Source organism: Heliangelus exortis, chromosome 3, assembly GCF_036169615.1.
Source record: "Heliangelus exortis chromosome 3, bHelExo1.hap1, whole genome shotgun sequence".
Classification (NCBI taxonomy): Eukaryota; Metazoa; Chordata; class Aves; order Apodiformes; family Trochilidae; genus Heliangelus; species Heliangelus exortis.
The window spans coordinates 19,054,013-19,078,348 of record NC_092424.1 but is presented as its reverse complement, the minus strand read 5'-3'; the positions used below and the strand labels follow the sequence as shown (position 1 = coordinate 19,078,348).

The following is a 24,336-nucleotide window of genomic DNA, read 5'->3' as shown; positions in this document are numbered from 1 at the left end:
CTATCCCAGAGTCACTTCATTTCCTACAACACCTTTCACCACTCCCTGTTCAATATCATGCTTTACCTCCACACCTCTCCTTCTTTCACTGTGTCTCTGCAGTCTTTCTGAAAACACTCTTACTTTCCTCATCCTAGATCTGTGCCACCAGTTCTGCCTCTGATATTTCTCTGGCCATCTGTTGCCATTGCACACCTCCATCTCCTTCCTCCCAACATTTATTCCTATCAGCCTTGGTCCAGTTGCTTTGTCTTTCTGTCCCACATTTACTTCTGTCTCTGGCATTATCCTGTGTGCAACTCCCTGTCTCTTGGACCTCCAGCAATCCCATCCTCAACTCCTTCATTCTCCTGCACTGAATTAGAACACTGGGCACCAGACAGCACATCCTTTGGATTTGGCTAATTTAGTGTCCATTTAGATGGTTCCATAAATATGTTTTAAATCTTTACTTTCGTTGAATCAAAACAACAACACTGACCAAACTCCACAGTCAATATACTGGCACACAAAGTTTATGGAATTTCTGACATTAAAAAAAATAAATTTGCTTCTATTTTTTCAGATAGAACTTCTTAAACTTAAGGCAATTTGTCCAAATAATCAAATCATATACAAGCTGCCAGTGTTTTTATTCAAGTAAATGGCCATACTTCTTAGGGATCTAGGTACAGAAAGTTAAAGGATGGCTAAAATAACCAACCTAGTTATTCCTATCAATTTTTTACCATTTAAACAATAATAATTTTTAAGTTAACCTGCAGAAAAACTTTTAATTACCACCTAGCTTCTCTTCAAAATAAGACACAGTAAAATGTACAATATAGACAAATAGTGGGCATGGGCTTCAAATGCTATTTAAAAGTCCTACAAATCATATTATTCAGGCAAAACATTTAAGAAATTCCTACTTAAAAGCAATTTGTTCTTCCATTGCAAAGTGTCTAAAAGTTTGATAATGCATACTATTTCAATGAATACATTTTATAACTTCTAATTTAAAAGGACACATAACTAGGAGAATGGTATTCACAATATATGTTACTTAAAACATAGTAATTTGTCGTATTTGAGAGCATAAAAAAGGACAAAACTGGCAGACAGTTGTACAAAATTGCCCATGTTTTTTATTTCAAATGCATGTGCAATGCAGAGTAATTTTTGCAATTGGTTCTGTTGTTCATGGCACAATTTAAGACTCTAAAAAATAGCTATAAGAGGTTTAGCTGTTTGGAATATAGTTAGAAAATGGAAATCAGTTTACTGCAAAATTCAAGGAAAGACTACATTAGTGAGAACAGAATACTGGCTGATCCATTTGGATATCAAAAATCTATTCATGAACAGGATTAATTATGTAAATACTGAGTAGCTGTTCCCACTGACAACAACAACTGTAGCTTGGTTAATCTCAAGAACTTTTATAAAATTTGCCACCTCAAATGTAGATAGGAAAAATGCATGATTAGACTTGAAAGTGGCATCTTCTCCTAAATTACAGATTCATCCTGTTTGACATCCTGTTTAAATGTTTTCTCACTCTCATTAAACTTGAATTTTGAAGACACAATACTCAGTAAGAGACCAAACCATCCAGGCAACTGACAGTACATATACAGGATAAAAGAACAACCAGGAAGGATTACCTTAAGTAAATTTTTCTTCCAACCTTATGTAAATTTTTTTTCCATTTTTTTCTCTGATGATGTAGGGTTCTACATCCTATTTCACTTACACTGATGGGCTTCATGGACTGAATACACTTTATTAGCAAGTGCCCCTTTTTGAACACAGCCCTGGGTAAAATAACCCTGTTAGTCAAGCATATTTTAGTGAGTTGCAGCCATTTTTCCCTTCATGAATTTAGAAAATACTGTCAGAAAACTGTTCCGAGACACCAGCAAGACAGAAAATATGGCCAGGTTGCCTTGTGGCATTCTGTACCTGCTCCAGAGAAACAGAGCATCTCAAATCTGAGCTTTCACAGCAATGCACAACTCTGTGGCACCAGCACCACAGGATCACAGCAATATTGTCACCTTATTATTTACCTTCAGACACCAATTTCCAGGAGATTTGAAAGCAGGATTGCCTATGCCAGGCCCTGTCAAAAGTACAGGTATTCAACAGAGGAACCCTATCTACTGAAACACTGTATCAATGCACTTTTTCCCTCCAAAGATGCCTACAGGTGCTATTTGCTTCCTCCAGTAATGCCTGAACATTCCCCTATTCCTGCACTACCTACTCTGGTGCTGGTTTACTTATGAAGAAGCAATTGAATGGCTTTTCAGCAGGGTATATGTGTCAGAAAATCTGGAAAAGCACTGTGTTGTTCATTAGGCTGAAAAGCCCCTGAACATCTGTGATACCAAGTCTACAAAAATTACTGTGAAGACAATATATCAGAGGTCTGCAGGAACAAATTCACTGGATATTATTAATAATTACTGACAACAGACATTAGCCCATGAAATAATCCTAGATCTGGTAAGGACTTTTATTTGCTCTCAATAGAAGCAAATATAGTATTTTTATTCATAAATGTTCATTTTTTTTTAAATGGCTTCAGTTGCTTGTTTGTTTTTTTTCTGAGTTCCAGCTGCAAATGATAACTCAAAAAAAATGTTGCAAGTTTACATAGTCTTGGTATTATGTACTGTCTCTACGTATCAGAAGACCCTCAGGCACATCAGGAGCTGGAAAAAATGGTCTGGTTTTGCTTGTCATCTGAAGGATAGAAAACTGTATTTTCCCAGTGACATGAATCAGGCAACACTTCCATTCAAACCAAGAAATCAGAATAACTACAGGGTGTTGTTTTTGTTTTTATTTTAAGATAAATAATCACCATTTGGCCAGCAATAATTTTTTTAGCTGGACAAGATGCTTTTGGATCCATTTTTCCCTGCCTTCCTTATCTGACATTTTAAATTGTTTTAAATTTGTGAAGTAAATTCCCTAAGGGCTGTCCTGCACTTTAAGAGACAGATTTTATTAATTGAAGACAACAAATCACTTACAGAAAATAATTGTAATGTAGGAAAGGCCTAGGCAGGGTTGTACTCTGAAAATCTCTTTGTAATTGTAGCCCCTTTAGACAGGCATAATCAATTAGAAGTGGTCTGATTTTAAGCAGTTGCAGGCTCATTACATTGCGTTCCCATTTCTGTTGATGAAAATCAGTTTCAGCCCGTGGCCTGGAACTCATATACAGCACTTCCTGGGGCCTCTTAGATAAACACATCAAGAAACAGTTTTATTTGGATTTGTCCTTCACCCTTTATTCATTGAAACAACTTTACAAATCAAGATTAAACCAGAGAAAAATTGGCTTGTAACCAGAGATACGCATATATGAATAAGATATTTAATCTCAGAAACGTATAAAGCTGGAGTTAATAACTGTTCTTTATAGAACATTTAAATGTGAGACTCAAAACATTCATTTTTAACTGCTGAGCTTAGTCTTTCTCTTACTGTGTCATGGGACACTCAGGTTCTATTTAATATAAACCTATTACTCCATCATTTCAGAAGGGCTTCTGCTTGTGATAAAAAAAAAATTCCCCATTGTATCTTCAAATTTTCATAACTGTATTGCCAGTCTTAATTTCTTACTCTCTGTACATATTACCTGCAATCTATCATTTTAAACCTATATAGGAATGAAACCTTTAAGCAAGACAATACTAATGAACTATCCCTGACCAGAGACAGTCTGCAAAAATAACAGGACAGCCTTTCCTTCTACAGAAATTGTACCTTTCAGCACCCAGGTTTGGAACAGTCCAGATGAGCTTTGAAAAGTAAATGAGTCCCCTACAGTCAATAATCCAGCCCCAGCATGGTGCAGTCCCTCAGGCTCCAAGGGCTATTCAGAAATTAGAGGCATTTAAAATAAATATATAAAGAAAGAAAGAGTTTCTTGCTGTGGAGAGGTCAATAAAAGCCTTTGCAAATGTGAAGCAATTGTTTAAAAACCAAAACAGGCAAAAAACCTAAAGGTAACTGAAGTAAGAGATTGATGAAGGAAATGTAATGCCCACTAAGTAAGGGGATGAGGGGCCCTCACCTGGAATACTGGCTGTTCCTTCATAAAAGAAAATACAGAACCAGAGCTGAATGGTGAGTGACAAGACTAATGAGAAGCAAAGGAAAAAATCATATGAAAAGAATACAGGAAGACTGGGAAGATTCGTGGGACAAAGCATATGAACAGAGGTAGATGATTATGATTTTAAGAAGTGTAAAAATTAATATGCCAACAAGACTGTATCTTTAAAAAAGGAGTACTCAAATGAAAAAGAAGGGTGATGAGCCCAAATATGTTTGAAGGGGGCTGTCAGGGTTGTTTTGGTTTATTTTGTAGAGGTGAAAAACAGGCAGACTTTTAATGTATTGCAAAGGATAATTGTAGCAGGAGACGAACTTCGTAGCGATGATAGGCTCTGAGTGAGGACAGGATCAGTAGAGGACTGACCTCCAACCAGCACAGCTGCTGACCTGCTTCAGAATGAGCCCTTTGCCAGTCTCAGGCCCCACCTTTTATTGGCCCTTGATCTTTGAGCATGCGCACTTGGGCCAGCCCTAACTGGGCACAGGTGAGGCTGAGCACCGACTGAGCTCATTACTCGGCAGGTCCTGCCACCTGCTGCCTACAGATAATCACTAAGGTAAAAGGCCTATCAAGATTTAAGAATCTTTATTTTGCTTTCATCACAAAAATAAATAAACAAATAAATATTTTAACATAAGAATTACTGATGGTAGATATAGCTTATCCAAAAGAAACTTTAAAAACCCAGGAAAAAAATTATCCCTAGAGACATGCTGTACTTTACATAGGTAGTGCATTCCTCCCTATAAAGCAGGTAGCCTTTACATAGTCACAAACAGTGGCCAGTACTTCACAGAATGAGACTGAGGTGCAACATCATTTGGAAATTTCCTTTACTGAACAGTACATCTTGAGATCCGGGAGCCCTGAGAGGGGAATGACTCTTCAGAGGACACCAAAAATCTGACCCATCACCAGGAGTCCCCACAGACCTAACCATCTTCCTCTGATATAACTGGAATGCACTTGCCATATACTCTGTATGTCTATGCTTCTGTTATAAGGGCTAGAAGCTATGTGAAGAAGTTCACTTCAGACATGTTCATCACCAACTCATTTTCCTGACAACTATCACTATTAGAACTCTGCATTCACAAGAAATCACACAAATAGCAATTACAGAATTAAAATGGAACTACTTGTGCATCATAGGTCTGGGCAAAAGGACTTGGTTTTAAAATTCAGAACAGCCCCCAGAGCAAGACTGTTTGAAATAAAGAACTGTTCCAATGACTTAAATGCAGAGTTAAAATGATTCATTAAGAATTTTAATGAAATGAAAGAACTATTCTTTAATTGTCTCCCTGGACTGACAAGATAATTTATTACTCACTTGTTCATGAGAAATGAACAAACCAGGCCCACAAGGAAGCCAGTTCCAGCTGACCGAAGGTTGCCCATACCCAGTCACACTTGAAAGAGTCTCTTCCTCCATACCTTTGTTTTCCTTATTGCTTTCAATAACTTTTGTATTGTTGCAAACAACACCTCGCGTCATTATAACCACTGATAGTTCTGACTGATCCTTCAAAACCCTGACACTGATGTAGATATAAAAAGAGAAATTAAAAAAAGCTCTCCTAGTTATCTCTTATAAAATTTCTAAACAAGAGAAAACACTGGGTTTGGATTTTTTTATTTACAACCTTGGACCAGAAAGACATTTTGAACACTGGAGGGGATCTTTTTTGTTGTTCCATTCTAGGATTAGAAATACCATAAGATCATCACTTCAGCCTTTGACATGAAACCATGCCTCATTCTTTTCATCAACAGTCCCCAGAATCAGCTCTACAGAAAGCAGAATAAAGGGCCTTTTCACACCAAGCACATACAGGACTCCAGCATTCAGTTGATACCATGAGTACAAGAAATATATTTTTGTTTCTCTGGATTCAACAGAGCAGAGAGATTTCCCCACAGACATTCCATCCAATGTATTGAAGAGCACATTTGACTTACCTTGCTTCTGAAACTTCCCCAGGTGAGTACTCAGCAACACAAGGACATCAAGATAGGCAGCTCTGGTCACCAAACAAGGATTTGGCCTAGGGAAATCGAATTACTGAAGATTAAATACTTACAACATCCATGCTCAGAAAGAGCAGTGAAACACACCAGCTTGATGTGTCTGTTTGACTTAATTAATGGAGATTAACTACTGATCAAATTAGACTGCAGATGCAAAATAATTAGGCCATGTTATCTAAGCTTTGCCTCCTGGCCCATTCTGAATGACAGTCTCCCTAGCAGAACAGCAACACCCTTCCTCCATCCATTCCATCAAATTACAGTTTGTACATTTCATGATTATTGGATGAATCAGGTCGCCCTGGCAATTAGTATCTCTTTGCTTTGTTTAGAGATAATGTGTGTAACTAAATGCATTAACAAAATTAAGCCTTCAGATCTTATTGTTACAGTTCCTAAAAGAGAAAATTCTCCATGAAAAGTACCTACTACAGTTTTTCAGTGGCCACAGCTCTCTCACTGCTTTGATGCAGATCACAGAGGCATGCATGGGTTTGAAATTAGGTACCTTTTTTCTAGACAAGAACACTGGGGATTGTAGGTATATAATGCACATTGGTAATAAGCTGCTTTCTGTTCTGCCTCTTCAAGGCATGAGATAGATGTTTTAGAAAAGTAAAAATTCAGTTAGAATCTTCATTTTTCTTTATTTTGTTGTCACTGTATGTTTCAGGTAGGAAAATGTTTCTTAAATACAACTTAATATGTGAAAAAAACCAAGAAATCCAGCTCAAAACACAAAAATTATTCTGATGAGTCCAATGAAACTTGCACTACAGCAAAAACTTTTAGAATCCAGCAGCACAAGATTAAAACATGACTAATTCTGTTCAGTGTTTAATTTTTATTTTATCTGGCACTTTCTTTGTATGCTTATCTTGACATTTGAAACCCTTTCAAAAAAGTTTTAATTAAAAATGTTCCACCAAACATTCTCAACTCTGTAACATATTTAAAATCCAAGAAAAAACCCGAAACTTTTTCAGATAAGTGATCACAACTTTAAAATGAAAGATCTCAGGTTTGTGCATAGAGGTTTGGCAGCTCTATTTGCCTAGAGAGAGTTAACCTCTTAACCTGTTAAAAAAAGACAACTTTTACAGGAAACACTGCTCTTACCTTCAGTAATGAACTCTTTAATAAGCTTATGCTGTAATACTGTAATACTCTGTAATACTTATGCTGTCTTTTACTACAGTACTAGGCCTCCATATAACCCATAGCAGACCACACACCACCGCAATCTCCCTTTTGAAAAGGTTTTTTCTTCTTTTGCATAAACAGAGACTTTTTAGACACTTTCTTACTAGTAAAGTAGTGATGGACCTCCCCAAAACTCCCCTTGTTTGCCTCTTACCACTTGCCTTAGAGCACAAGAGCTAAAAGTCTGCCTGCAGAGAAGATGCTCATCAGTAAGAAATGATATCATAAAAAAGCCAAAGCAACTTAATACAGCCTATTTTTAAAAAAAATTATTAGAAAGACTTAATTTTTATCCACCCTGACCTCTCTCCTGTATCTCTGGCATTCAGTTGTTGACCAAGCTGTTGTTCACAAAACTTCATCAAAACATTACCAAGAATTAGTCACAGGTTTAGAAGCTCAACAAAGAAGAAAAGACAGTGAGAGATCAGTCAAAGACTTAAGAGAAAAAGAAACTAAGAGAACGAAACTCACAAGTACACACAAAATGGCTGAAAGCAGCCATGAGAGATTTCAAATAAGATGAGGAACATAATGGGACTACTGCACTTCAGCTGCCTTAAAAAATGAAAGACCTGCTTCAGCCATTTCATTGGAAATAAAATTCCCATGTACAAAATGTGCCTTGGGAAAACCATGGTTGATGTAATCTTTACTGAAAAAGTGACACAGCAAGATTGACATGGTTTTTATTATGGTCCAGCTTCTTAGGCATTTGCCACTTAATTTTGAGTATGCTTATATGAATGTTCTGATTTTGAAATGAAGCTTTTCTAGGACAAAACATGCCAGATGTTTGCTCTTGGCTGGCTCCATTGCCCTGCTGATGCTAATGAATTCTCTGTCATACGTGCCAGACAGACACAACAGGGAATCCAGTTTTCCAAACCCAAGAAATTTCAGTGTTGTTCAGACTGCAGCAGAATCCTCAGTCTTGAAGATAATCAAACTTTGGTCTAACAGACCTGGCAGCCAAAAATCACATGCTGAATATTTCAAATGATGCACTGTGCAATACTGAGGATGACCCATTCATGCAGAACTTCAACAATGACAGGACACAAAGTACAAGATGTTTTTTGTTTAGTTGGTTGGTTTGTTTGTTTGTTTGTTTTAACATATACTCTTATAAAGAGGTGTTGTCATAAAAAAAATTTGAGGAAATCTGTCTCCAAATAACAAACCCACAGCAGCAGTAACTGTGGGAGCTCCAGGCATCTGATACAATGTTGGGTTTTTTGTCCAAAACACAAAAATTAGTTAATTTCCTTTCCAGACTAGATATTAATGGAAACAAATACATAATATACATAACATACATAATACACATAATGTAAACTGTATCTGACACTGAACAGGATAGAGCTACACATGGTTAGGACTCTAATATCTTAGGGTATGTTCACACAGAAACATAAAATGGATATCAAAATAATATTCATAATACTATACATATAAAGTAATAGCAGGCTAGCAATGTCAGCACAGAGATCCACACCTCATTACATGTAATATTTTGTCTACAGTAGCAAGTAGGTTGGTGCAACAACAACAGACCTGCAAACTGTTGCTTCAAAAGAGCCAACGGACTCCCTACAGAGCATACCCAGGATGCATTAAAACATGATTTTCAGAAGTTCCTCTTGTTGTTTTGTTTTTTATTGCTCTTTCTGTTTAGATACAGAGTTATTAGCCAGCCTGCCCCAGGACTCTCACTGCACTTTCTTACCCAACAGTTTCTAGCACTCCTTCATGACTCTGTACTTGCAAGCTTACTGTCTAGGTGGAAATAAAAGTAAGCTCACAGACAACCACTGAATTAAATTTCACCAAGAGCCAATATTGCAGAATATTTCAGCATATCTTACTGAAGAGAGGTCATAGGCCCTGAGTAACATGAAAAAGGAAAGCATCATCACAGATTTGACCTCCCAGGCAGAGAGGAAGAAGATTGCTGCAATCTCTAGAAGCACAGACAGGGACAGAAAGGATTACTGCTTACAAAGAACAAGGCCCAGAAGAAATGTGCTTCTAATTTAATCAGAGAGAACAAAAGTATGATAGGAAGAGCTGCTCTGTCCCTACTAGCTCATCACAAAACACCATAGAAGATACAAGGTGACTGAAAAAAAAACCCAAGTCAAAATAGTTAGAAGGACTAAAAGCTCTGAAGAGTCTACAGATATTTTTCTAAACTGCCCAAAGCTCCAGCCTAACAGTATCTTCACTATGGGAAAATAGTGCCTTTTTGAATTATTACTTTAGGTCAGCATGGCTGAACAGTTGACAAATCAGAAAACACAGGTGCCAGTTTCCATACTATTAATTTTGACATGCTGCAGCAGATTTTTGGATTAGATCCTTAAAAAAAAAGTTTTCCAAAACCTAGCCAATTTCTTTTCATTAATGCTGAACAAGTTAAGTAATTGGGGATAGGATAGTCAGATGACTATGAAATTTCAGGCACATGAACATAAAATTAGGAAAGAGTTGAAGTCACTAGCAGGAGAAAACCTTGTGTTAGTGGTTATAGTTCAGGTTTTTTTTTAAGAGAGGAAAGTTATTGGAACTAAGTAGTCCCTTTAAATTCAAAGGCTTCTGTTCAAATGCCTCCAAAGGTGCCCAGGTTAAGCACTTAGAGAATAATATACAACCAGAGTAACAATAAGCTATTTGCTCTCAACAAGGAACTGCCTGGTAGGCGAATCAGCAATTGTACCCTTCAGGAGAAATTCCCTCTCTGTAGATATAAATCAAACTGGGCAGGTTCAAAAACTCCACGTGCAATACTGTGTTTGGCTCCAGCTGGCTTTGGCTACCTACAGTAGTGCTGGGACTGCTTTGATTTCTATTCTGTTTTTATCATCTTTAAGCAGCACTAACTGCAGCTTAGGTCTACATAACATGAAATCAATCCCAGACTCTCACGGTTTGGAGCTCTGCAGATACTATATTTTTAAAGTTTGATTCACCTTTTATAGTTAAGACACACTTAACTTAAGGTAGTCACTGGTTTGCTTATTCTGGATTGCAGATCTGATGCAAAACAAACTGATATTTATTGAAGAAAGAAGCAAAATGTGGTTACAGAGCTTCTCTGTACCATGCTCAGTTTAAAGTCTATCAGGAACAAATGGCTTAACTTTTAAAATTCCATTTCTCTTGTATTACTATTTATTTTAAAGAATATCAACATTAATGAATCAAAGAGCAAATTAATTACCTCCCCTTCCAAGGGAAACAGCAAGGAGCAAAACACATGGAATGCTCACATATTTGGCCTTAATTCTGCCAGAACACTGGGAAAAAGATTTAAACTAAATATACAACCTTGCTCCTCTAACCACTGAGGTTTGCAAAGGCCCTTTAACATAATTTCTACTCATTACAGGACACCACTTATAAGCATTCAGATTTTTGTATATAAACAAGGATATCGACACACCTGTATGCAGAGCAAGTACCAAAGGTTTTGGATGCACCACTTTTGCAGATTCTCATTCTCTTCTCAAACACCCAATTTTCAATGACACTAAGCCAAATGACCTAAAAAGATAACTATTTTCTCCTGGATCATTCCTCTTTTTCCAAAAGAGCATCACCTCACTTAGAGATGAGCAAAACCAGCTGTAACATTTAGGCAAAAAAGGAAGCACACTAATAAGACAAACAGAATTCATTGATTATGAAATCAAAGCTGTTTGTGTTAATATTTATAACATTTGGCTTTGGTCATTCTAGTCAATAAAAATTCAATGTTTTCCAAAGAGGTAATTAATTTTTCTTGTATTTTTCCTCATTAGGAAACAGATGTTGCAAAACCACTAGCAGGAAAAGAGCTATAAATATACAGCAACTTAAAATATTTACTAAACATTTAGCAACAAAAAAAAATCAAAGCATATTTGCTCAAACTCTCAACGAGCACTTAGCAAATTTCCAACGCAACCCGCCAATCAATGTCTATTGAACAAAAACTTGTAATATCTCTCTTGTGAATTAGTTTAGCATAGGTGTCTTAGCACAGTTTGCTACCTTAGGGGTATCTAAAAAACCCCACTTCTGCAACAGGCCTCAGAAAAGCTTTGTATTTTGCAGTCTCCAGGCTCTTAGAAGGGTCTAAAAGAATTGAAATCTTTTAGCCAATGCTGCTTTATGAACGCAAGCTAATTCTCATTTGTCAAACTAGAATATAACCTTAATGAATACCTAACAAAACAGAATTTCCTCCTAATAATATATGGCATGCATATCACAGTTCTGGTTACAGAAAACAACACAAAACTACACAGAGAGTCAGCCAAATTGTTTTCAGTGTAGGGTGTTTAAAAGGACTGCTAGTTACTTCTAATCTACACATTCAAATTGGTTACTAACAGTGCCAGCCTTTAAAAATTGTTTACAGGATTTGGCTCACGAATCAAATTAAAAGTTAAAATTAGACAACTTACAAAGCTGCCTCCAAATCCCTGTATTTTGTCAAAAAAATTCATGACATACACATAAGCATGAGGGTAAAGAAACCAGTGCTGCCAAAATTACACAAGCAACCTTTTCAAAGGCCAATTCATCGCTGCCTCAAGAACCAGAAGAGAATCCTTACCACTTGCACGACTGTTTTTATTCCAATTTCCAAAATGAACAATTAATTAAATGAACTCCCTGCTTCTTCTCTGGTCTTCAATGAAAAAGTCACACCTAATGTAATGCTATACATTTGTGGAGCTTTTGGAAAGGCTGAACAGCCTAAAATTCCTCCAAGAAAGATCTTTGCACAGGATTAACCTTATCAATAGTATTTTAGGAAGAGCCCCTTAATAAAAGAAAAAGAAAACCTGTAGTAACTAGCCACCACCCTGTTCTTATGTTTAAATAATGTAATAGTCAAAAAAACCCCTCAGCAATTCCTATTAGATTTTATATTTTGGTTGACAGAAAATAAATCAGCCTGCTCATGGCAAATTGAGACCCCAAATTCTCCTTCCTTCTAGCCACCAGTATTATGTACAATGTTTGTTTCCAGGAGAAAAATCAAATTGGTTTCCTACAAATCATATTCTATCTAATGCACAGGACACAACTGCAAAAGCCTGTGCACAAATTCTTCTGTTTTGAGACTGGAATGTCACCTTCAGCTCTAGCATAAACACAGGGAAGAATCTGGATTAAGCTCAAGGTGTCCTAATGACTGGTGGTATTTTGGGACAGGGTCTACACAACTTCTGGTTCCAAGATTCCTGCTGTGCCTTTGCCTTCCATAATTTCAAATCTTCAGGCTGGCACACTGGCAACTAAATTTTGGCTTTTCAGTCCATCTTTTCCTCCCTATCAACTTCAAAGCTTAGTCCTTCCTGAAGAATGGCAAAACTGTGCAGTATTCTTTCTTCTGGCAGCCCAATTCTTCTCACACAATTCTGATAGCAACTGTATCAGTTAAAATATCTTCTAAATGCACCAAGAAGTGCATTTTCTGTGATGTTTGAGTCTTGATACAATCAACTCTACACAATCCTTAGGGGTCTACCCTTTGGGAGTTTTATCTTTGGAGGGCTGCTGATGAACCAGACCAAGCTGGCCTTGTACTGACCACATTTTACCTGCAGAGAGATCTGGAAAACAACTGCTTTTCACTCATGGAGGCAAAAAAGCTTATGTAAATCACACCTACACATACAATGAGCAGATGATTAAAAGAAATCTCCATTGTTTTGGTTATTAGCTTCCAAATTCTTCAGTATTCTAGACTCAGATTCTGGGGAGTATATTTGTTTAGAAGACAGCCTTCATATTTTAGTATATTTTCTCTCAAAGTCCACATCTGAAGCACTGATTCAATATGCACAGCCTTCCTCTTGTCTTCTTAAGGAGACATTAATAATGGATTTAATTATTAAACTTTGTCCATAGCATTTTTAACCACGTAATACAAAACCAGCACATCAGTGAACATCATGGCCATCAGACCTACATTTAATGGAAAGCTTTTTTAAGAAATAATAATGAAGCCAAGTAATCCTTGATGAGTTCCTGGAAGCACGGGAACACCTGCACAGAAATACATTTAGTAACAGTACATCTGCTTGTCTACTTGAGTGCTGTTGAGATCTTCTTGGAGTAATTACCATGTGTGCAGCACCCTTGACTTGCTCATTCTGTAAGACCAGCTCATCCTGCACTAAAGCAGACATCTTCTCCAAAGGTCATTCTGGTCATTTAAGTTCTACTGCCACCAAAGCCAGACTACTATGTTGCTGTCACTTTCCCTCCCCAGAGAATTTATTGCTTCAAAAAGAAGCGACACGAATTATTTTAAAATTGTGATAATACCAAGATCACCCTGAGATTCAGCTATTAAGAAAAACTACTTTGTGCTGTCTGTCCTTGGCAAATGATACTGAAAGGTTGTGTTTTGTTGGTGTTGTTTTTAGCATACCGGATTGATACAGTAATACTGTCTGTTCACTTTTGTGTTCTTTTAATGAGAACCACATGTGATCCCTTAGCAGCATCCTAAAAAACATAGAGATCAAACTAATCCCATGTGCAAATATAATGAATTTTACACAATTAACATCAGCGGTTTTGCCTATAGTCTAGCTACTAAACCACTTTTTAAAAATTATTATTTATGGGAAAGGATTTTCAGATACTTATGTCCAAAACCTCTAATTGTACATGGTTTATGCCTACCCTGAAAGTTACAGTGGTGGAGGGAACCTCCCTTAAGCAGCCACATTGAATTCTTAATATGCCCTAAATGTTTGTATTTAAGTCAGAAGTACACATATGAACCCAAGTCAGGCAATGTTTTATCTTACACAAAGTAAATCTTAAATTTCAGTCTGAAGTTTAAACAGCTCAACTGATACCCAAAACAAGTGTTCCAAAACAAGCAATCACCAAATGCCCAAGTAAACAGTTTGTAGCTGTGTTAAGGATACTGTTATCAAAACTGGTGAAAGAGTGGATTTGGAGCTAAGAGCAGATAAGATTGAAATTAATGCCTCCAAGAATGCATTTATGAACCATGATGTAACTGTTATGACTCCGCTCTCCAAAGCAAAGACAAACCAGGTTAAATTAGGCTCATGGGTCAGAAAGTGCAGATTAATAAATTACCACTGTGCACCTGATGTGCAGTAACTGTTCATACTGGTATGCTTTGCTTTCACCTGCAACAGGACACCAAAAATTCCCCTTGATGTTTTGTGTTTTTAAGTGTTCACACATGAATTACTGCTTCAGCTCTGCTGACAGAAAGGTAAAGTTTCAATGTGAAACTTTGTAATTAGGCTTCCAGAGAGACAGGTTCAGTTATTGAAACTATTTTCAATTTTTGAATGTGTCTGTATAGAGATCAATAATGAACTAAGGTAATTAACTAAACTCGTCACTGTGTGAGATATGAAGACTGAAATGGAAAAGTGGAGAAGTTAGAAAATAGGAGTATGTCCAAGGCTGACATAGCTTTGGAAGGACAAGAAGGTCCATCTTGATTTAGTGAAAGAGGAAGAGACAAAGGAACTATCTGAAGAGAATGACCACTCTGACAAGTAGGATGATCTTACATTCTCCTTAGTTGCTGCCCTCTTGCTAGTTTAAAAGTGAAAGACTCCCATTCCAGCTGCCCGATTATGTCCCCTTTTCCCTCCCCAAATAATAAAATAAAATAAAAATTTTAAAATAAAAAAATTAAAATTAAAAAATAAAAAAAATGAAAAATCACACAGGGGATGCTACCAAAGCTGCAGAGAGCCATGGGCATCTTGCACTTGTATCTAAATAAGCCTGCACAGGCCACTTTGTGCAGGCCACTGTTCTGTGCTTACTAGCCTGCTCATGAGAAATTATCACTGTCTCTCCTGAAGGGACAATGAGAAGAATATGGATATATTTAGGTTACACACTTAGAGCCACAAAGTCCTGAAACCACATCAAGGCCTTATTCCTGCTTTCCACAGAGGTGGCCTAAATGCACCTTGTATGAAGTTCCTTCTAGGAAGGGCCAGTGGCTGGTTGCCTGTTGTTACTCACTTCAGACTGACAACAGGGAACACTACAGGCTTGAGGAGGTACCACGGCCATCCACTTGGCAAACTCAGATACTCTGTAGTGTCACAAAATGCCTATGGATTTCCCTCATTCCAAGCAGCTACAGCTGGATCACCCTAGAAGCAGCCTGGATAAAACTGAGCAGCAGGCACCTCAGTGGACAGTGAACCTGGTTTTGAACCGAAGTCTGGAAGGAGTTTTGCATGAATTTGTTGTGTGAGCTTGAATTCTGTGCCCCTACATCACACCTGTATTTTTAACAGTCCCATCCCTACAGCAGGGAGCTAAGCAGGAGGGCTGCAGAGCAGGGGATATTTGGGTTATAAAGCTAAGTGCACACACCACAGTTCCAGACCATCTACAGACTACTTGCAAAAAGCAAAGCCAGGTGGTTTTACACAAGGCTGCTCCACACAAGTTGGGTTCAAGAAAGCAGCCTTCTTAGAAGTAACTTTCCAGCTAAGAAATGGCACACAGCTCACGTTTAGCAGAGAATGTTACTTGACTTCTGGCAGAACTTCGACGCCTTTTTCCCCCTCCTGTGGTCTCAGCAAGAAGGCAGGCAGAAAAAAACCAAAACAAACTAAAAAGCACTGGAAGACAGCATCCTATAGCAAAGCTGTGCAATGACATGATTTCTCAGATTTTCCAGTACCAATACTTTGCCATGCCAAAGGCTACAAATGAAACAAGACTGATATTTCTGGGATTTCTGTACAACAAATTACCAGTTCCAAAGGCTGCTCTTTAGCTTGCTGTATTTATGAAGAAGGCAGCATCTATTTGGTTTTTTAACTCCTTGGTATGCAGTTGAGCTAAAAATTACTTCTTTTTTTTTTTTTTTAATTCATATGGAAGAGTTTTGAACTCTTTCAAAGGCTTAGCTTGGTATATTGATAATTTATATAAAGATATACATTACTTTATATAAAGATATATATTACCAGACTGATTTCCACCATTTCATTCCATCACCTCAGTTCTCCAACAAGCATTTTATGTATTTTTAAAATTTCTGTTCTTCTCAAACACCCTGCATCTCCCATAACTGCAAAAAATACCACAACCTAACACTGATTTTTTTCAAACAAAAAGTCTGCTCAGCTGGTGGGGGTGGGGGAAAGAACAATGTTACTAAATCACTTTAGACTAACTAAGAAGTAGATTCTAAAACAAAATAAAGCCCACTAAATTAAATATAAGCCTGCAAGTAAAGTGAAAAGTTTCAAAAAACACCTTGAGAAGTAGATGGAAGGCAGGCCTCAGTTCACCAAAACATAAAAAATGGAAATCCTACTTCTGCATACTCAAAAAAGATAGTATTTTTAATATGTAAAAAAAATCCAAGGAAAGTTAAGGAAAGATTTTCTTCTGATATTTTACTATATGCTACAAAGGAGAAAAATCATGTCCCATTAACTGAGAAGTCTGCCTTCAGAACAGACAAAAAAGCAAATTCTTCATGAAAATCAGTTTGGGGAATGAAAGCCATTATTTTACTCTCTTAAAGCAAAGACAAGTGGGGGAATGGAAGAGGGAGAAGAGATTTAGTATATTACAGGGAATTTGCAATTATTTCTTGAGCTATTTTATACTTATGCAATCTGACGAAAGGAAATTACATTCTGGCCATGAAAAGGTAGGAAAAAAAATCAAACCCAAACAAACAAAAAAACCCCATCCAGTTCAGCAAACAGGTGAAAAATTATAATTTTTCCTCCATATGCATATATATATATGACAATTGAGTCTCATTTTTAGGAACCACTTACACAATCCAAAATTTTGTAATTTGAGTTTCTCAGACAAGTTTGTTCCATAGTACAAAAGAAGTATGTAGCTGTAAGAACATCAGCAACAAGTTAACAGAACTAGCACAGAAATTTGAATCAAGGCTCATGTTTGGAAACAATTCCCTTAATTCATAAACCATTCTTCTGTTATTTTAACTGTTTTTTACCCATTTAAGACTAAGAAGAGCCCTCTTTTCAAACCATCTTTTCTAACAATCACTGCACTGCAGTATCAGTGACATGCTAAGTTATCTACTAATGAAACAGGCAGAAGAAACAGATGGAGATTAATTAATTTTTTTCTGTGGTACTCACTCTACTTGCCTGAACCATAAGAAAGTTAAGAATGACTGCACGTGGACCAAGGTTCTCACCAGCCCCCACCCTCTCTGACAGTGACCAGCAGCAGATGTGTACCAAGAAGTCTAAAAAGAGGTTAGGGATAAAGTGCTGGTTTCCTGATACACTTGCCCAACATCTAGAAAACTGCACAGCTGGACTAAACTGAGTTTCACAACTCAGTTGCTAAGCAACCTTCCAAAACTCAGTTAAAACAAGAGAAAGAGAAAACAAGAACAAAACCCTGAAAGCCCACCATTCATCATAAAATAGCTGTACAGATCTACACAACCAAATGTAAATGGCAAAATATTATATGGAACTATAACTTACATTGGAAATTTGCAAAAAGAGTTTCTGTCTGTAGAAAAACCAATGCCTTAACTTAGTGTCACAAACCTTTATGTTCATAATACAAAATTTTACTATGGGGAGAAAGACATTTAAAAAAACTTTACCCATAGCATTCACTGCATAACTGCAAATGCATAAATATTAAAAGGAGGCTACAGGAAACTGACAAAATTAAAACCTGCTACAGATAGAGGGCTAATATTAGCACATAAATCTGTGGCTTTTTACAGGCAAGTGAAAGAGAAAATACATCTCTTGAGGCTAATACCTATACCATGTACTATGACTTTTTAGAGAGAGCTTGAAAATATATCCTTTATGGAGATCTTAAAGAAAAAAAAAAAAAAAAAAAAAAAAAAAAGTCAGCATCATTTTGCCTGAAGTATTAAAAACCATGTCTGAAAAATACACATAAAACATAGAATTTATTTAAAATCTGTAATGAAGAGAGCCTGGCCCATACATACTTGCTGCAGGAGAAAGAGGTTTGAATTATTTAACAGTTGTATCTTCCTACTGAATCTGGCCTCTAGTGTTTGGGTTTTTTTTCTTTATGACAGTGTCAATGGATTTAATGTAATTAAGCAAATTACCATTCTCATTTGAAGACTTCATAATGCTTATGATGAGTCAAGTCAAAAGGTCCATCAAATCTACCTTGATGTCTCCAGCTGGGGCAGACAGCAGATGCACAGGAAAGAAAAGTGTATGAACAGCAAAACCTTCTAAAAAAATCTCTCTCAACCTTGAAGGCTGATGAAAAACTTCTTGAGCCAACTGTGGTACCTACATACTTAGTAACCCTTACTGGGCTTTTCTTCTATGACTCTCTTCAACCATTTGTTAAAAATCCACACAGGTTTAAAGTCAACAGTACCTTTCATCATGGAATCCTACAGCTATACCAAAATGACATTAAAAATTTCCTCTTTATTTTTTTAAATCTGCCACCTTGCATTGGAAGGGCTGCTAAATATCTCTCCTGCCCATGTGATTCTCAGTATTAATGTTTTTTCCATGTCATCCCTCCCACTTGCCCCTTTTCCAAGCTAAAAATATATCAGCCTATTTAGTCATTCCTCATCCAGAAACAATTCTACACTTACTGATAGTCTTTTTACTGGTTCTCACTTCTACTGTTCCTTCTCTGGGAATGATAATAATAATATTCATAACATAATTCTCAAATATACAACATAGACTAATACACAAAGTGTAGATTCAGTTTTGTTCTGCATTTTTAAGATTATATTTACTGCTTCACCTCTTGGACTCCATCAAGGATCAGAGTGATTTTTTTCAAACAAAAAGTCTGCTCAGCTGGCCACTCATTCCACAAATAAAGTCTGGACTGCTTTACTAATGCACATAATTTCACAAGTATTTACACCAAGGCTTATTGCTATATCATCCCTCTCACTGTTTCAGGAGATACTTCTGTAATTCTCAAAGATCAACTGTATCTTTATTGCTCCAACTCAGCACTAGCAAAAGACTTCCTCAACCCACTTTTCCATATCATGATTTTGCTTTTAATGATCACAAAGAAAAATAGGCTTTATCAAAGATCCACTCTAGACAGCATTAATAACCTCTCCCCACTGTGCAAACTATATTCTGGATATTTTACCCAGGTATTTACTGATGTAAGGACTTGCAATCTCTGTCCAAAACTGATTCCTTTAAACTTTTTTGTGGAAATATCAAAAGTAATTGATGAGATCAAGCATGGGGGTTTTTGTTTGGTTTTTTTTCTTGTGTGTGTGTTTTTTGTTTGGTTTTTTTTATGTTGTTGGTTTGGGTTGTTCACTTTGGTTTGGTTTTTTTTTAAAAAAAAAAAAAGTCATCTGCACATCCTTTTGCAGAAACCTAAGGAAATTGTTTCCAAAACTATCTTGGGATGGTTTGTGGGCTGCTAAATACTTTTGATAGTTTCAACAATTGCTATGACATTTTTCTACTATTTTTTTGTAAAGGTCAGAATCATAGAAAATAGTAACATAAAACCCCCAAAAATGTGCCATTTTCTTCTTTTTAGTCCAGAAGCAACATTCATCCCTTTCTCAAAACATCTGCTTCTGCAGGCATTTTCATTCACAGTTCTTTTTAAAAACTTAGCTGAGAATGAAGAGAAAACTGAAAAACAATAATGCTCACAGGTAAAGTGTACCTATGTTTTTTTTATCCTTTGGTTTTTGAAAAAAAACCCAACACAAAACACCACAATATCTTCTTAAATAAAATAGCAAGACAATAAGGTATCTGAATTTTGCACATTTCTGGAGATATAAATCTGTCCACATAGACAAAATAACAATTTTAAAAATAAACCACCAGCCAAGCTTTCCACATGTTAGTAACTTTTGTGTATGTATATATGTTGTATTTTATCTTACCTTTTGGCCAACCACAGTTTGGTTCCTACACAGGCAATGATGTCACCCAGTCCTTGCTGGAAGTCCGAGCTACAAAGTTGTTTTGATTCTAGGTACGACTGCAGCAAGTGAAAAACCTACAGAAAAAATAATTAAAAAAAAGTTGAAACTAGATTTTCTTGCCACTGCTTTTCCTCGAAATAACTAAGACAAAAACAGCCACCTGCAAAGTGAACAACTATTACTCAAGGAAAAATATGTATTCATTTGGCATAACAACAAATGGAAACCTTGAATTGCCTGTTCTTTAAGATTCCCTTATCACAGCAACTGAACACAACACAGAATGTGCTGGAAGATGCTAACTTTTGTGAAGTGAGCAGAGGAAAGCCAGATGAGCACCACTCCTACTGGCCCTTGCCAACTCAAGCATTCCTCAATTTCCAACCTTTCTGAGGTACCATCTGCTGCCCAGTGCCATCCCCTCTGTCTGCAGAGCAGGCCAGCAGCCTGGCTCACCAGATAGTGGGGCCATTTGCATCATCCAACTACAACTGAGGAGACAAGGAAGAGTGTTTAGAAGTGCCCAGCACCCCACAACCCACACACTGAGCAAAGAGCTCACAAGAATCATCATCTGTAACCAGTCTGATGTACTGACAGAAAAGTATCTGTAATCCTGCTCCCAAGATCCTTCACTCAGGGCTCTGCTCAGACACAGTGGGCAGCTGGGCTTTACAGAAGAGGGAGATGCTAACACCCTTCCCAGGACTGGGGCTGTGCTATCTCCTCCAGAGCTTCAAATAAAAGACTTAGATGTGCCCTAGCTATCATGAAGGAAAGAATTCAAGATACCAAAGTTGAAAGCATGACCTGTATGTAGCTTTCTGGTCAGACAGTTATCAAAGCAAACATTTCCACTTCTTAGAGACCTTCCTTTGATTTAAAAAAAACATTTTTTTTCCCCAAGTACTATTGAGTATATAGAAAACTGTTAAAAAAAAATAGATGCATACTCATCTAGATCATAAGCACGAAAAAGAAATACTGGAGAAATACTGGAGAATATCTGAAAGCCAAGTGCACAGTGGAGAGGGATATTCCAAGCCAGCCCCCCGGTACCCATCTTCTCTGCATGTAAGAGAGGGTGCCTGACACACACTTCTGAAAAGTGGCAACACTCCTAACACCCCACTTAGTTTTAATTTCCTAGCTTTTACCTTTGCAAGTAACACCCAGGCTAATTGATTTCTATATGGAAAAACACATAGACATGTGGTGCAGTACTGAAGCCTAATGGGAGAGCTCTTGCCTGGGTTAAGGAGCTCTGCATGCATGTGCCATTTGGAAGCTGGAATATGAGGAACAGGGTACTAATTTTCTGTCTTTCTTCAACCTGCTTTACAGGCTCCAAAATTGAAATTCTATTTTTCCACAAAGTTAAGCTAAAGAATTAAGAATTTAGGAAGCTTTAGAGGCTTTATCAGACCACTTCTGAAAATACCTACATGAGCATTTTATATGGAAACACTCTCAATGCGAGAGAGTATGAGCACATCATATTTGCAAAGTGACAATTTTATGACTAACGGGCCAAGCTGAGGCCTTCACTTCACTTTGGGAAAAGAAAACCCCTTACATCCAGATTTTTACATCCCAGATCTTGGTCCCTCACATTCCAGCTGTCACTTGTGCCCGGGGTTATTTTTTTGTTTGTTTGTTTGCTTGTTTTGGAAACACGAGCACTGCCGCATAGCATTAACTTGACACAATTTCATCTGGGTTATTTTCTGTGAAATTATTGAAGTGGAAAAACAGCTGCAGTGGTTTCAAGTACGCATGGAAACAGAAGAGATGTCAAGAGACTATCTAATCCATACAAACACTGAGGCAGGATCTAAACAGTCTCCGATGGAACAAATGTCTGACTGTCCTAAGCCTGAAAACAGCCAAGCAAGCAGATTCCAAAACACTTGTATGGAACCTCTTCTAGTGCTTCACCCTCAAAATCCAAGCCCTTGAGGTAAGGTGTCCCTCTCCATTCCCACCCTTGCTCTCACAGTAAACAACTGTTCCCTGGCTGCCATTCAGTCAGTCCAGATTTTTTCCTAGTGAGGTACTTATTAAATACAGAGATCCCACTGGGCCCCTCTGACAGGAACAATAAAGTAAACTCCTGTCTCCCTTGCTAGCAGGTGCTCTGTAGGCAAGAAACATACTGGAAAGATACCTCTGGTCTTGGACTTTTCTGTTTAAATCTTCTGAAGTCTTCTGTACTGCACATCATTTTGTTGACAGCAGAGATGGTCTTTCCAAGGTTTCTTAATTTTCATTTATTTCTTAATTTTCATTTATTTCTAGATCTCTACCTTGAATCCTGTTCTTTAGCCTGATCTTGCCTGTGCAATTGCCTGCTTATTAAAATTATTTATATAAATATTTACTCAGAATAAGCTACTTCATTAAGAACAATGCACAAATTTGCCACTACTATTAGTTTGTCTGTACTTCCTGTGGCTTGCCCTTAATCTCTGTTAAGTAATGGACTACAGAAGAAAAGGGATGAAAAAGGAAAACAGTATCTATTGTTTTCTTTTTTTTCTCTGAAGCTATTCATAGTGCCTTTTATACCCTCTGCTAATTGAAAACCATTTCCTGCCTTAACCTTTCTGATTTTATTGTTCTGTGCTTGTGTTCATTTCCAGGAATGAGAAGGGATTTACCTCTAAGCAATAATATCAAATCTGTTTCACAGTTATGAAGAGGGTATCATATTTTTTTCCTAGAAGCTTAAATTAATTTAATCACTTCAGCTTTGAACACAGCTTCAGAGAGTCTCCCTCCTAAAGACACAGGAAATCTAAGCAGTTTAATAGTTCATCCAAAAGGTCTTGAGAGAGGGAGAGTTGAGCATAGGTCAAATTTGTGGATTTCAATTAGTCCAGGAAGAAAACTCAGTACTAAAAATGCAATTAAAACTCCTCAGCAGTTCAGTCTGCATATGAATCATATACTTTCTATACTATTCAGGTAAAAAAATCAGAAGACATGAGCAGTAAATGTAGAGGTGCAACTCATGTAAGAATTTGATTCATTCTTGAAAAATGTTAGTATTCATCAAAGACAACATTCAACTACTACAGCTTACTCTGTTTCGACATTTAATATATGCAAAATCCCAGTTTTCTCATTATTTCAGTGCAAGACCTCCTCACCAAATTTTAGAGACCTACAAAACTTTCTTTACAAAAAGATTTTAGAATGCTTAAACTAAATTTAAAATTGTAATTCACATCCACATGTTTTATTCAAAGTCTTACTTGATGTCAACTAGAACTGGAGGCAAACAAACAAGCAATCTGTAAGTTAACCTCAGTGTTCTTTGCTTCTATCATGTGTGATACATCATTTTTTGGCTGACATTACTGGAGCTTCCATGATCTAATACTACAAGTCAGGCAATATTTGCATGGGGAGGTAACAAGTTTTATGAGGCTGTTAGATACAGAGAGTAAACTTTCCAGCACATGGACCTCCTCAAGTCCAAAATAGTACTCGATTTTAAATCCTCTGCCACATTCCTCACTTACACGTAAAGGCAAGAAGGTCACGGTGTTCCTTCGGTATGTAAGAATGTTTTTTTTTTATTACACAAAGGCAAGCTATTAATGATTATTTTCTTTTTTAAAGGTAATTTTATGAGAGATTTGCACAGTCTGTATAGCAAGGCTTATGAAGACGTACAGAATGACAGTGTTTATCTTTAAATTTTACATGAACTAAACACCAAGAAAACATTCTGAAAGCATCTTTGAGATGTTGTTGGAGTCTTTTTAAAAGAACTGAAGATACAACACCCAAGACCTAGAACCCTGCGTTAAAGATGGCAGATTTAAAAGAACTTTTAAGCTTTTAAAAGTTAGACTCTTAAAAACTTCTTTTTAAAAGAACTGAAGATACAATACCCAAGACATAGAACCCTGCATTAAAGATAGCAGGTTGCTGGATGCTCACAAAATTCTTTCTCCACACAGACTGTTCAGCAGTCAGCAGTACAGACTTGTCCATC

At 37.0% G+C, this 24,336-nt stretch overlaps 1 protein-coding gene across 7 annotated transcripts in view; it reads right to left on the bottom strand.

Moving 5' to 3' along the window:
* THADA (THADA armadillo repeat containing) overlaps positions 1–24,336 on the bottom strand; it is a 166,607-nt gene that overhangs the window by 40,723 nt on the left and 101,548 nt on the right. For 5 of the 7 annotated variants that reach the window (XM_071739451.1, XM_071739453.1, XM_071739455.1 and 2 more), the window contains exons 30-31: positions 20,289–20,404; positions 6,083–6,168 (exon numbers count right to left, since the gene is read on the bottom strand). In XM_071739451.1, the coding sequence (XP_071595552.1) occupies positions 6,083–6,168; positions 20,289–20,404 (202 nt within the window). Of the gene's footprint in view, positions 1–5,470; positions 5,662–6,082; positions 6,169–20,288; positions 20,405–22,606; positions 22,679–24,336 lie in introns of those variants that run through there. The other 2 variants (XM_071739456.1, XM_071739457.1) reach the window with 2 other exon arrangements.